Source organism: Apodemus sylvaticus, chromosome 11 (assembly GCF_947179515.1).
Source record: "Apodemus sylvaticus chromosome 11, mApoSyl1.1, whole genome shotgun sequence".
Classification (NCBI taxonomy): Eukaryota; Metazoa; Chordata; class Mammalia; order Rodentia; family Muridae; genus Apodemus; species Apodemus sylvaticus.
This window is the reverse complement of record NC_067482.1, coordinates 14,566,111-14,580,744: the sequence shown is the minus strand read 5'-3', so window position 1 is coordinate 14,580,744 and position 14,634 is coordinate 14,566,111. Positions and strand designations below refer to the sequence as shown.

General features: G+C 43.4%; 1 protein-coding gene across 1 annotated transcript; it reads right to left on the bottom strand.

Moving 5' to 3' along the window:
* Positions 1 to 11,226: 11,226 nt before the first annotated feature.
* Positions 11,227 to 13,913, bottom strand: LOC127696283 (PRAME family member 8-like). Its single transcript, XM_052198853.1, is given in 3 exon segments — positions 11,227 to 11,363; positions 11,366 to 11,793; positions 13,627 to 13,913. Coding segments are annotated over 3 exon segments (852 nt in total).
* Between the last annotated feature and the right edge of the window lie 721 nt (positions 13,914 to 14,634).

The following is a 14,634-nucleotide window of genomic DNA, read 5'->3' as shown; positions in this document are numbered from 1 at the left end:
AAGGAATCCAAGACTGACTGTGAAAGTTGGTAGTGAGTGACAGAAAGGGAGCTCAGTGGCGTCATCAGGTGCCTAGAGATGAAGGGGACCAGAGGGTTAGTTCTGGCAAATGGTGATGGAGAGCATTGGGTGGGCTTTTCAATGTCTTAGAAGGGAACAGGTACCCCAAGCTGAGTGTGAGCAAATGACCAAAGATATTATCTGAGATGCTTCCTTTTGGAATCAGCTTAGTGAAGTCAAACCCACACTTGATCTGCTGGCCATAGTCTCAAGCAGAAAACCATTATACCCTATAAAACCCAGGATACCAAGGAGGAAGTTTCATGCCAGGAGAGTCCTGACAGTATCTAAGGACATGACCTGTGGCCTCAGTCAATGCTGCATTGCACCCTGACCTCTCCACAGTCACTCATGCTATCATGCAGATGCCCACACTCCCTCTAGTCTCATGCACTCAGCCCTACTGAGGGTCAAGCATTTCACTCACGTAGTAGTAGGGGTAGAGGGAAGGCTGTGCCCACAGATCTAAGCAGACAGCTCACCTTCTCACATTGCTGCTGAGTCCCTCAAGATCTAAGTACATTCAACTCTTCCTGTCCCCTTTTTGATGGATTGTTTGCCTATGATTCCAAGAAGAATTTCAAGCCCTCCTCACCATATCTGACCTACTCCTTATCTCCCTTTTGTCCTCTGCTTCAGGCATGCTCATTTAAGACTTGAAATCACTGCACATTACGTACATATTCTAAGGAGCCCCTAAATGTTTGTTCCCAGTGACTGACAGACAGGAATCCTGGACCACTAATCTTCAAAATGGAAGAGGAAAATTTGCTCTGCTATCTGACCCAGTCCTCCATCCTTGCTCACCTGAGGACCTTATTCATGTGGTCTTTGAGGAAATGGACACCACTCATGGAGAGATGCTGGAGACAATTGAATTTGGAGAAGACAGATATGAACTCCTGGATAGACTGCTCTTCTCTGTCTCCTGTCCTATTGGCAATCTTGAAGACGTTCTTGTAGAGGGGTGCCAGGAAGAGTTTGCAAAGATTTCTCATCTGCCCAAAGCAGGAAGCAAATTCGGCCAGCTTGTACAAATTCCACTGAGTGTTCAGTTCCAATTCCTCAATATGCTCTGGATGAAATATATTCAAGATCTTGCTGATAAAGTCCATGGGCATAGCCCAGATCTTCATCTTTGCACAACACAAATGTAGGGGGTCCTTCTCTGCTGGGCCCACTTCAAGAAGGCTGCTTGTGCTTCATCAAGGCGTGGCCTGAGGCACAACTCAGCTACCACCTTCAGCTGCCTCCTCACTGCATATCTGGGAAGGACCTTCACTACTGGCTTCTCATCCAAGGGCTCTGAAGAACAGCTATCGTCCTCTGTACCAGCCCATATGTTTCAAAAGGCATGGTGCACATTCCTCAGGTCCAGAACCTGAAGTTTTCCCCTGCTGAGGGTGAACACATGTCAAGTATCAGCAGCTGCGATGACCCTCAGTAAGGGTTCACTAAGTGACTCTATAGTGAAATACCCCTCAGCCTGCCAAGCTGTATATTTTTTAAACAACAGTGCAATGTGCACACATGCATGCTGCACAATTTTCTCTGAGCTGCATGTGTGGCCCTGACCACTTTCCTTCCTCTAAGTTACTCATTATTTCTCCCTAGTCCCATTATTAATGGTTTTAGGAATGGCAGGGATAGATAGGCACATTCTACTGTGAGGCTGCTTGGATCAAAGCCCTAATCCACTGATAACTGTCCTTAGTCCAAGCACACAATAGCTATAAGGTTCCTGAATCACTGTCTGGTGATCCCATCAGAAGCCATTCGCAATGACCCCACAATCTCTACTGTGTACCCCACATGGTCTCTTAGATAATACTTGACCTTTGCTCACCTGGGGTGAAACCCTTTAGTCAGTCGCATGTCTATTCCATCTAGCACAGCTTGCAACATTTCCAGTTTAGGCGTCTTCATCAATGCCCCCACAGGGAGACAGGGGAAAGGCCAGGCTGCCAACATTGCCTTTATGAGCTTGGTTTGTCTGCCACTGAAAGCCTCCTTGAACAGTGCTGGGAAGAGTACAGAGGGGGAGATTCTCCAGAGAGGATATGGCCAAAGCCTCATCTCTCACCAGAGACTGAATTGCCAGCTTCTTGAGTGTGGCTGCGGTCTGAATACTCATCTTCTAAAGTCTCGAGTCAAAAGACTCCTGCCAAGAAGTCAGAAAGGAATACACGTTCAAGACCAACTTAATACAACTTCCTCAACATTATATCAACCACTAAGCTTCTGAGCTAATGCTCTAACAGTAACAGAGAAATCAATTTGCCTGTTCAACCTAAACTGGTAGTGGAAAGAGAGGCTCCCACAATGATAATGTGGAAGTCTTTATATCAAGCAAATATTCACATAATTGTCAGATCAAAATATTTTATGTAGGACCCCTTCTCAAAAACAAAATAAAATATCTCAAACCTATGCAAACAAAAAGTAACCGAGGAAACAAACATACCAATGTAAATCCATGAGTTATGGATCAAGATTAATTCCCAGAAAACAGAATGACTTGAGTGCATTTCTACAATATTGAATCTCACCTGTGTCTGTGAAGTAGAATATGTCCACAGAGCAAACGTGTGTGTAAAAGAGGCGATGGAAAACCTAAGGCAAGACACATGAGTAAATCACATGTGTCATTTCAGCTATATGATGTGGAAGGATATCAAAGATACCTGGCTTACAGGTCTACAGTGTAATCCAGGGTCTCACAAAAAAATAAAGACCATTACAGTGAAGGGGAAACATGAGGGAGCATTTTCATCAGATTGTCTCATTTGGAGCTTACCTGGAGGCACATGGCCAGCTCTAAGAGAGTTGGAACAACATACAGAATCCTTGTCTCAAGCAGTTATATCAGGCAAAGTAATGGAATATATACACAAGCTATCATGGGTTATTATTGGTGATGAGGCTAAAATTTCATTTGCAATGAAACCCAAGATCCTCAACATGTTCCTCTTAAGGAGTCTGAATTTCTCTATATCAAACTGCATGACCCAAGGAGAAAAAAAAAGGGTTTACATACCAGTTGAGCAATGCAGATATGTTGCCAAATCCCAGCCGAATCAGGGAGATTTCCAAGATGCAAGCCTCTGACTGTGATATGTGGATCCATGGAAGCCTTTATATACATCTCTGCTTGCCCCTCCCTATTGTAGCCACACCCTTCAAACCCAAACCGGAATTGGATTTCCTGGTCTAATCTCCACCCTTTAAATTATAGATCAAAGTTGTAATCATTTCACTCATTGAATCAGAAGGACTTGTGATAACAAATTTCCCACTCATTGTCATTCACACACACAAACACACCCAAAAGTTTCTTGGATAAATAAAAAACATTCCATTTGTTAATACACCATACAACACCATGTGGGTACATTTATTCCTTCATTTGCATAAGATCTATTCAGTTTTCAATTTGTACCAGTGACCATGTCATGCTCTGAATCCAAGGTTGTTTTAGAGGTCCAATTCTAGGAATCCTTCAGCCTCAGAAACCTTCTTATGGCTAGGATTATTGTTATGAATAACTATTTCTTGTTTGATTTTATTCATGTGACCAGAGTTTGCATCAGGTAAGGGTTTAATCAGTTTTTGATGAGAGACACGACATAATTGGAAGATATTCTTTTTCACTGGATTTGGAACAGATTGCTATGTCAGAGACAGGAATATACATTGAAGCTCAAGGAATGAAGTGGATGCTCGGTCAATAAATTTCAGCATCAACCACTCTAGAGGTGGTGCCGGAGCATAGCTTGACCCCATTACTATACTAGCCAGGGTTCTGCATGTACTCAGATGGTCGGGAGCTACCCCACATACAGGAATTCTCCCTAAAACTCTCTTTGCAGCAGACAAGATGGGGCATGCAGCAAGGATGCTGGGACATCCCTGAGATAGGATGCTCAGTTCATGGTCATGTTCATCGAAATTGTAAGTCGTAGTATTGTGTGATCTCTACAAAGCCTGCTTCCTAAATGGACGAAAGCAAACAGAAAAAGGAGGGTGTGAGGGAGATGGTGCCCTTGGCTCCCAAGGAAGCAGAGAGTAAGTCAACTAGGATCAGCCAAAAAGCCTTCCTCAAGGAGATGTAATCTAGAGTGGGACGTGGGCTGAAGGGTTGCTTTAGAAAGTGTGAGCACCTATCAATCTTCTATTCCTATCATCTATGTGGTGGCTAGAAATGATCTGTGATTACAGTTCCAGGCAATCTGAAACCCCATTCTGACCTCCTAGGGCAACAGGCCTGTGAGGGTTATCCATTCCTATTTGTACACAAGCACCACTACCCATAAAATCAATCATCTTAAAACAGCAGCTCTATCTTGGGTTTTGTGGCACACACCTTTAATCCATCCCCTCAGGAGTCCAAGGTTGACTGGGTCAGTGAGTTCAAGGCTACCCTCATCTAAATAAATAATTCAAAAACCAGTAAAGCCTATGGAGTGAGGATCTGTCTTATAATTAAACCAGAGCTGAGCAGGGTAGCACAGACCTAAATCTCAAGAGAGGCAGGGGCACCTTTGATGTTGAGGCCAAACTGGACCACAGAGTAGCTTATGGGACATCTAGGGCTCTTAAACAATGAAACCCTGCCCCCAAACAACAAAACAAAGAAACACATAAACAAAGTGTAGTTTACTAGATGGCGCAGGTACAATCCTTAAAACTAGCATTAGGGAGGTAGTAGCAGGTGAAGGACTAAGGTCAATGTCAGCATGTTGTTCAGACTGAGTTCAGGAAGAAGGAGACATGTTAAACAGACCATCCCTTTCAAAAACCAACCAAATAACCCAACAACCAAACAACCCAAAACCAGACAAGCAATCAAGCAAAGCAAAAATTACCCAAAACACAATTCTAAAAGAAAATCCTCCAGAGAGCTTAAGGTCCAGTGAGATGGCCCAAAGAGCAATAGCACTTGCCGCCCAAGTAAGTGCTGAGTTCAGTAATGGGGCCCTCGGGTGGAAGGAGAGAAACCACTGCAGTTTTGAATCCTCCCCCATCTACACGCATGCTCTGCTGCTGGTACACCAATACGCAAATGAAGCAAGACAGTTCTCAAGTACAGAACAGCATGAGAGCTGATCCAGGAAGGTGGTGAAAGCTTCAGGAGACTGAAGAAGGATGGCTCCAAACTGACTCTAACCTAGCCGACATAATGTGATTCTGTCTCACCCAACCAAATACCAATAATTGTAGCTCAGTGGTAAATAGGCAGCTCAGTCTCTTGTCCTAGTTTTCATGAATGAAACCCAGTGAAGGTTCTTATCCCGTTGGTCAAGAGAAAACAGGTTTCTCCAAAGAGCTAAGGATGTCTCTTGGGAAAAGCAAGGAGAAATCCATACTGGAAAGAAAGAATTTCAGTGTAAATTGGGTCCAAGGTAAAAGAGACATTGAGCTGGATGGCACTGATGCACAGGGAATTATGGAGCCTAGGGGCTACCACTGAGCTTGATAAGTTACTCAGCACTATAGTTCTTAATGGAAGAGTTAAAAGTACCTCTGGTCAAAGATAAAGATAATGACTCATTTTTACTGCGCCTGATAAATTTCCAGCCTTAGACACAATGTAGGCTTTTGCCAAAACACCCAAGGGTGGGAAAGGGGCTTTGTTCAGGTCCAGGCTTTGTACTCGGTGGGAGGGAATAGATTCCAGATCCTATTATATTCCTGCAAGCTTATTTGGAGAGATTTTCTGTGGTTGACCTGTGTCCCTCTGCGGAGCATGTCCTGGGTGTCCTTGAAGAAGTTCGTGCAAAGGGTGGGGCACAGTAGATTCTTATGTTTGGTCTGCATGGTTTCTCCAAAGTGCTAGGAGCCCTGTCCTGGTGATTTTGGCCTTCTGTTGCACGATTGTCAGAGTAGGAGGTTGTGGATCCTGGCAGGTTTTCTTGTTTTGGTTTGTTTCTTGTTTGTTTGTTTATGTGACTTCTGCCCTTGAGGGTTTCCTCTGGACTTGACTGAGGATGCGATCCTGCTGCTAAGCCCTGTTCTTTCTCTGGCCAACATAGTCCAGCCCCTTTGCTGATCTGGTGCTCTGAGATATTATTCTGGTAGCTTGCTGCCCTCTACCACCAATAAATGTGTAGCAGCTGCTTCACAGTTTTGACCTTAGAATTTAGCCACTCACACAATTGCACACACAATTCCTTTCTGTTGTCACCCCTGAGCTACACCTGTAGGAACTTGGAAGGAACATTGTGTGACTCAGAACACCTGTTTGCTGCCCAAAGCTGTGAGCTACCATTAACTTCCTTGATTGTCAATTGGATTTAACAGGCAGAAGCCACAGACTATAGGCTTGGAATCCAGTGGAACTTCTGCGAACGGCTTCTCCCAACATTTTCTTCAGAAATTTGGCTATCACAGGACACTGGCAACAATTAGGCTTGATCCTCAACCTGTGAATATCTGGTAACTTTCTTCCAGAAGTGCCTAGTGAGTAATCTCAGGGGCAGGCTTGCCAGTTCTAAGGTTGTGAAGAAACTGTCCTTAAGACTGGGGCTCACCTTAACGAGTCACTGGCCTTCTCCATGTTAGAGGTGCTCTCATAATCAAGAGTGATACAGCTCACAACCTTCAAGTTTCTAGGACTGTACTATATTATTTCTCACATTTGGATACTGAGATCCTTTCCTGTATTGAACCCCAGCACTAATTTTATGGCTGCCTAGATGAAAGAGTTTCCATCTATAACCTAGGCTACATGCAAAGTAAAGAGTCCATACCTCTGCATCCTTGTGTGGTAAGAGCCTTTTACCTGTCTAGCTCCTGTCTTGTTGGCTTATCTGTAGACTATGTGCCAAGCTGATCCTTGATCATGTTTACCTCATATTTACTGAATGTATGGTTCAGCAGTTAAGAGCACTGGGGATACAGGACACAGAAGCTGCAACATATAAGCAGGCAAATGAACCTGATGTATTCGTTAGAGAATCCAGTACTCTAAAATGCTCAGTTATATCTCCATCCCCTTTACATTGCTTTTCCTTTACTGAAAATAATTCTTTCATAAAATGTGTTGTAACCCAAGGAGAATGAAGGAGAAGGCCCTGGTCCTGGAAAGGCTCAATACTGCAGTGTAGGGGAATATCAGGACAAGGATAAAGGAGGGGTTCGATTGGGGAACAGGGGGAGGGAAGAGGTCTAATGGGACTTTTGGGAGGGGGTGATCCAGGCAAGGAGAAAACATTTGAAATTTAAATAAAGGCCAGACAATGATGGAGCACTCCTTTAATCCCAGGACCCGGGAGGCAGAGGCAGGCAGATTTCTGAGTTCTTGGCCAGCCTGGTCTTCAGAGTGCATTCCAGGACAGCCATGGCTCTACAAAGAAACCCTGTCTTGAAAAAAACAAATCCAAAGCCCTCCCCCAAAAAGAAATGTAAATAAAGAATACATCTAATTTTAAAAAAAAGAAAAGAAAAGAGAGGAAAAAGAAAAAATGTGCAGTGGGCAGAGAGTAAAATAAAATAAATATAAACTTAGCTATTTATATATGTAGCATGATGTCTGACTGAAACAACATTGTTTGAATAATTTACATATGTTAATTATCAGGTATAAGTATATACTAACAGTAGCCACAAAGCTTCACAATCCTCATTACTTTACTGTATATCAAAATTAGCATATTTAATGATTTTTAGTGTAAATATGAGGCTTAAGAAAACATGTTGCTACCATCTTTCAGATAGAATGTGTTTCTATTTAGTTTGCAGTAGGCAACATTTAACTGTGAAACATATCTAGCTCCCTATCTATCATTTCTTTGGGTTTTCATTAATTCATTTGTGTATTCGCTTTACCACCTGATCACATCCTGAAGTTGCTTTCTTTCCATACCTACCCTGTGACCCTTTCCCCCTCATTTCCTGCTCCCATTCTCCCCAGACAAGAAGAGGCACACATGCCCTACCCCCAGCAGTTTCCACAATGCCCTGGCACACCAATTTACATCAGCTCTAAATACATCCATGCCCACTGGGGCCAGACAAGGAAGCCCAGCTAGGGGAAAAGTTTCCCATGGAAGGCCATGAAGTTGAATAAGAGAAACCCTGCTGTCTGGTTTTTATGAGACATGCAATAAGCCCAAGATTCGCATCTGCTCCATATGTCCAGGGAGCCTAGGTCTAGACCTTGCATGCTCTTTGATGGTGGGTGGTTCAGTCTCTGATAAACCCCAATGAGTCCAGGAAACTTGGTTCTCTTGATCTCCTTGTGGTAAATTGACACCATCTGACTCCCTCAATCCTCCTTTTGACTTTTCCCCAACTCTCTCTGAATTCTGCCTAATGTTTTGCTGTGCATATCCTTCTGGTGCCACCAGATGCTGGATGAAGATTCTTGTATGACAGTTATGCTAGGATTCTGTTCTTAAGCACAACCAAGTATCATCAAGAGTGTCAGACTTTGGCTTTCTGACATGGGTTAATCCTCATGTTTCTCCAGTCTATAGTTGGCTATTCTTTCAAACTCAGCTCCAGGTTTATACCTGCACATATTGTAGGCAGGGAAAATTTTAGATGGAAGGTTTTGTTGGTGGGTTGGTGTTACCTTCCCCCCACTGGAAATCCTGCCTGACTACAGGAAGTGGCCACTTTCAGTCTCCCTATCCCCAGCTCCTGAGTTTCCAGCCAAGGTCACTCCCATATACTCCCAGGAGCCTGCCCCATCCTGTGTGTCTGTCTTGTACCTGAGATGCCCCCAAATGGATTGTATTTCTCTCTCCCAGCACAGTGGAGGCGGCTCCTCCCAACAAACTTGATTTCCATACCTCTCTTTGTGTCCCATACCAGCACCCATACAGTTCCCTCTGATCAACCACTAGTAATATACATTCTATTTACCTTACCTAGTGAGATTCAATCATCTTACCTAGGGCCCTAATCTTACTTAGTTTCTTTGAGTGTTTGGATTGTAGCATGCTTTTCCTGTAGTCTATGGGTAATATCCATGTATTAGTGAGTACATAGCATGCACATTCTTCTGGGGCACAATGACCTCACTAAAATGGATATTTTTTGAGTTCTATTTATTTGCCTGAAAACTGCATTATAATCCTTATTTTTAATATATGATTAGTATTCCATGACAGAAATGTACATGATTTTCCTTATCCACTCTTCAGTGAGAGACAGGTGGTGTGCTAACAGTTTCTGGTTATTATGAATAAAGGTGCTATGAATGAAGTTGAGCAAGTGTCCTTGTGCTATGGTAGAACAAGTTTTGAGTTTATGGCCAGGAATTGTATAACTGGGCCTTGAAGTAGAATTATTTGTGATAATCACCCAGCTTGATTTCCAAATATGGTGTGCAAATTTACACACTCACCAGAAATGCAAGATTGTCTCCCTTGCTCCAAATCCTCACGTGCATGTGCGGTAATTTCCATTTTTATCCTAGCCATGCTCATGTGTATAGGAAGGAATCTCAGATTCCTTACAATTTGCATTTTCGTAGGAATGTTGGCTATTTCCTTAAGTATATCCTGGCAATTAGAGCTTTCCTGTTGAAAATTCTTTGTTGAATTCTGTACTCCATTTTTATTTTAAATGGAGTATTGGGTTTTTGATGTCTAATTTCTTGAGGTATTTACATTGTTTGATATCAACCCTCTGTCGAATGTACAGCTGGTGAAGATATTTTTGCCATTATTTAGGGTACTGTTTTGACCTACTGATGCTGTATTTGCCTTACTGAGGATTTCTACTTTCTTGAGGTCACACTTGAAATGTATTGGTCTTAATGCCTGATCTATGGGTGTTCTGTTCAGGAAGTGTCACCTTTTACAATGAGTTCAAGAGCCCTGACATTATTAATGATATTCTCTAAATAGAATCCTAGAATAACTATCTTTTGAGACGTTTCACCCAGCCACCGACAAAAACAGATGCAGAGACCCACAGACAAATATTAGACAAAGTTCAGGGAATCTTGTGGAAGACTAGAGGGAATATTGAAGGAGTCAGAGAGTTCACGGACACCAGAAGAAAACCTACAGGATCAACCAACCTAGTCTCATAAGGGCTCAAGGAGATTGAACCACTGGAGCCCAACACTAGCTAGGCTGCTGCTCAACAACTAAGCTCAATTAATACACCTGAAACTTCACATATTCTCTTCACAGTGTGTTGCAGGGGAAAATCATTGGAGACACACACAACTCAAGCAACCTCAGTTTAATAAATTAGTTCATTTTGTGAAATATTTGTGAAATGGAGGGCTTTTTAAGACTTTTTCATTTTGGTGTATATGCATATGTATTGTGCATAATGTGTAAAAGCCAGGATCCACAGATATCTGAAGAGATGGACCTACCACCTGAAGCTTGAGTTCCAGCTGGAGGCATCTGATGATAAAAGTGCTGAAACCAAACTTTGGCCCTCTTTTCTAGCAAAATGTACTATTAAAACAGGAGTCACCTCCTTTAATACGTGGGGTTTGGCTTCTTTGATTGGTTGTCTGTCTGTAGAGCATGAAAGGAGTTTGCTGTGGGCAAGCATGGAGCAAGTTCAAAGGTTCAAAGCAACAAGGCCTGTGAAGTTGAATAGCAGGCAGGGAGAGGAGGGATGGGAAGGAATAAAAAAGAAGTGTGAGAGACATGTAGGTTGTTCTTATGAATTCTTCTTTAGCACATGCTAACCTAGAGATCCATATGTGAATCACCTTAGCTTATAACATTATCCATGTACCCAGGATTTTGAATCATTACATGTCTGGCATCCATGTGTTCATTTTGACTCTCTCCAGAGGGTATTTGTTGCAGAATGATTAAAGGTAGATACTTTATGCTAGTTACACACCAGGAATGACATCTAAAAAAAGAACCCTGGTTCTGTTTATTGACTTGACATTACAGTTCAGAACAAAAGTTGGCAAGTCCATTACAAAGCATCTCTTAATCTGTCCTGGCAGAAGTCACTCAAAACAGCCAAGTTGTCATCCTGACTCCACAAGTCCTCTGTTCACACAGTCCAACAGATTGTTTCCCATGCCAAGCTCAGCTTCCAGGATCTCAGTTCTTGTACAGTCTTTTGTTTCCAAGCATGTATAAAGTGTCTGAAGTCACAGTCTCTGACCACCATGCATGAGAGATGTGTCCCAGTCCTGCCCGTTATTCACATCAGGAAGTCCTGTATCCATGCTCAGTGCCAGCAAAAACAAAATCTCGCACCTTGGCCATAGACACAGCGCTCACCACATTTAGGACAATTATCTGTAGCAAAGGAGATGTTCTTGGGCTGCCTTATTGCCCTGAGAGTTTCCAGGAGCTGCAGACAAGTTGGGCAAATCTTACTCTGGAGACATGAGCCAACCTATCATAGCACTCCAGAGGGGCAGGGTATTGTTCCACATTCATCTTGCTCCAGTTGTCTGTGTGCTCCAAAAGGTCCTTCAGGATGGGCATGGAGAAGCAATTGTTGTAGAAGTTGATCTTGGTGAGCTGAGAGCAATGTGTGAGGGCAGGTAGGAGGGCAATCAGCTGGGAGTCCTTCACCCTACATCCCTGAAAATCCAGAGTTTCTAGAGTATCTGCCACCTTTTGGAGGAGACATTTCATAGGCATCAGATCCAAATCTGTTAGAACCACACCTTTCATTTCCAGATGTTTTAGCTGAAAGGCACTCTGGCAGTGGGAGAAGGAATCCAAGTCTGACTGTGAAAGTTGGTAGTGAGTGACAGAAAGGGAGCTCAGTGGCGTCATCAGGTGCCTAGAGATGAAGGGGACCAGAGGGTTAGTTCTGGCAAATGGTGATGGAGAGCATGGGGTGGGCTTTTCAATGTCTTAGAAGGGAACAGGGACCCCAAGCTGAGTGTGAGCAAATGATCAAAGATATTATCTGAGATGCTTCCTTTTGGAATCAGCTTAATGAAGTCAAACCCACACTTGATCTGCTGGCCATAGTCTCAACAGAAAACCATTATACCCTATAAAACCCAGGATACCAAGGAGGAAGTTTCATGCCAGGAGAGTCCTGACAGGATCTACGGACATGACCTGTGGCCTCAGTCAATGCTGCATTGCACCCTGACCTCTCCACAGTCACTCATGCTATCATGCAGATGCCACACTCCCTCTTGTCTCATGCATTCAGCCCTACTGAGGGTCAAGCATTTCACTCACGGAGTAGTAGGGGGAGAGGGAACGCTGTGCCCACAGATCTAAGCAGACAGCTCACCTTCTCACATTGCTGCTGAGTCCCTCAAGATCTAAGTACATTCAACTCTTCCTGTCCCCTTTTTGATGGATTGTTTGTGTATGATTCCAAGAAGAATTTCAAGCCCTCCTCACCATATCTGACCTACTCCTTATCTCCCTTTTGTCCTCTGCTTCAGGCATGCTCATTTAAGACTTGGAATCACTACACATTACGTACATATTCTAAGCAGCCCCTAAATGTTTGTTCCCAGTGACTGACAGACAGGCATCCTGGACCACTAATCTTTAAAATGGAAGAGGAAAATTTGCTCTGCTAGCTGACCCAGTCCTCCATCCTTGCTCACCTGAGGACCTGATTCATGTGGTCTTTGAGGAAATGGACACCGCTCATGGAGAGATGCTGGAGACAATTGAATTTGGAGAAGACAGATATGAACTCCTGGATAGACTGCTCTTCTCTGTCTCCTGTCCTATTGGAAATCTTGAAGACGTTCTTGTAGAGGGGTGCCAGGAAGAGTTTGCAAAGATTTCTCATCTGCCCAAAGCAGGAAGCAAATTCGGCCAGCTTGTACAAATTCCACTGAGTGTTCAGTTCCAATTCCTCAATATGCTCTGGATGAAATATATTCAAGATCTTGCTGATAAAGTCCATGGGCATAGCCCAGATCTTCATCTTTGCACAACACAAATGTAGGAAGTCCTTTCTCTGCTGGGCCCACTTCAAGAAGGCTGCTTGTGCTTCATCAAGGCGTGGCCTGAGGCACAATTCAGCTACCACCTTCAGCTGCCTCCTCACTGCATATCTGGGAAGGACCTTCACTACTGGCTTCTCATCCGAGGGCTCTGAAGAACAGCTATCGTCCTCTGTACCATCCCATATGTTCCAAAAGGCATGGTGCACATTCCTCAGGTCCAGAACCTGAAGTTTTCCCCTGCTGAGGGTGAACACATGTCAAGTATCAGCAGCCGCGTTGACCCTCAGTAAGGGTTCACTAAGTGACTCTATAGTGAAATACCCCTCAGCCTGCCAAGCTGTATATTTTTTAAACAACAGTGCAATGTGCACACATGCATGCTGCACAATTTTCTCTGAGCTGCATGTGTGGCCCTGACCACTTTCCTTCCTCTAAGTTACTCATTATTTCTCCCTAGTCCCATTATTAATGGTTTTAGGAATGGCAGGGATAGATAGGCACATTCTACTGTGAGGCTTCTTGGATCAAAGCCCTAATCCACTGATAACTGTCCTTAGTCCAAGCACACAATAGCTATAAGGTTCCTGAATCACTGTCTGGTGATCCCATCAGAAGCCATTCGCAATGACCCCACAATCTCTACTGTGTACCCCACATGGTCTCTTAGATAATACTTGACCTTTGCTCACCTGGGGTGAAACCCTTTAGTCAGTCGCATGTCTATTCCATCTAGCACAGCTTGCAACATTTCCAGTTTAGGCGTCTTCATCAATGCCCCCACAGGGAGACAGGGGAAAGGCCAGGCTGCCAACATTGCCTTTATGAGCTTGGTTTGTCTGCCACTGAAAGCCTCCTTGAACAGTGCTGGGAAGAGTACAGAGGGGAGATCCTCCAGAGAGGATATGGCCAAAGCCTCATCTCTCACCAGAGACTGAATTGCCAGCTTCTTGAGTGTGGCTGCGGTCTGAATACTCATCTTCTAAAGTCTCGAGTCAAAAGACTCCTGCCAAGAAGTCAGAAAGGAATACACGTTCAAGACAAACTTAATACAACTTCCTCAACATTATATCAACCACTAAGCTTCTGAGCTAATGCTCTAACAGTAACAGAGAAATCAATTTGCCTGTTCAACCTAAACTGGTAGTGGAAAGAGAGGCTCCCACAATGATAATGTGGAAGTCTTTATATCAAGCAAATATTCACATAATTGTCAGATCAAAATATTTTATGTAGGACACTTTCTCAAAAACAAAATAAAATATCTCAAACCTATGCAAACAAAAAATAACCGAGGAAACAAACATACCAATGTAAATCCATGAGTTATGGATCAAGATTAATTCCCAGAAAACAGAATGACTTGAGTGCATTTCTACAATATTGAATCTCACCTGTGTCTGTGAAGTAGAATATGTCCACAGAGCAAACGTGTGTGTAAAAGAGGCGATGGAAAACCTAAGGCAAGACACATGAGTAAATCACATGTGTCATTTCAGCTATATGATGTGGAAGGATATCAAAGATACCTGGCTTACAGGTCTACAGTGTAATCCAGGGTCTCACAAAAAAATAAAGACCATTACAGTGAAGGGGAAACATGAGGGAGCATTTTCATCAGATTGTCTCATTTGGAGCTTACCTGGAGGCACATGGCCAGCTCTAAGAGAGTTGGAACAACATACAGAATCCTTGTCTCA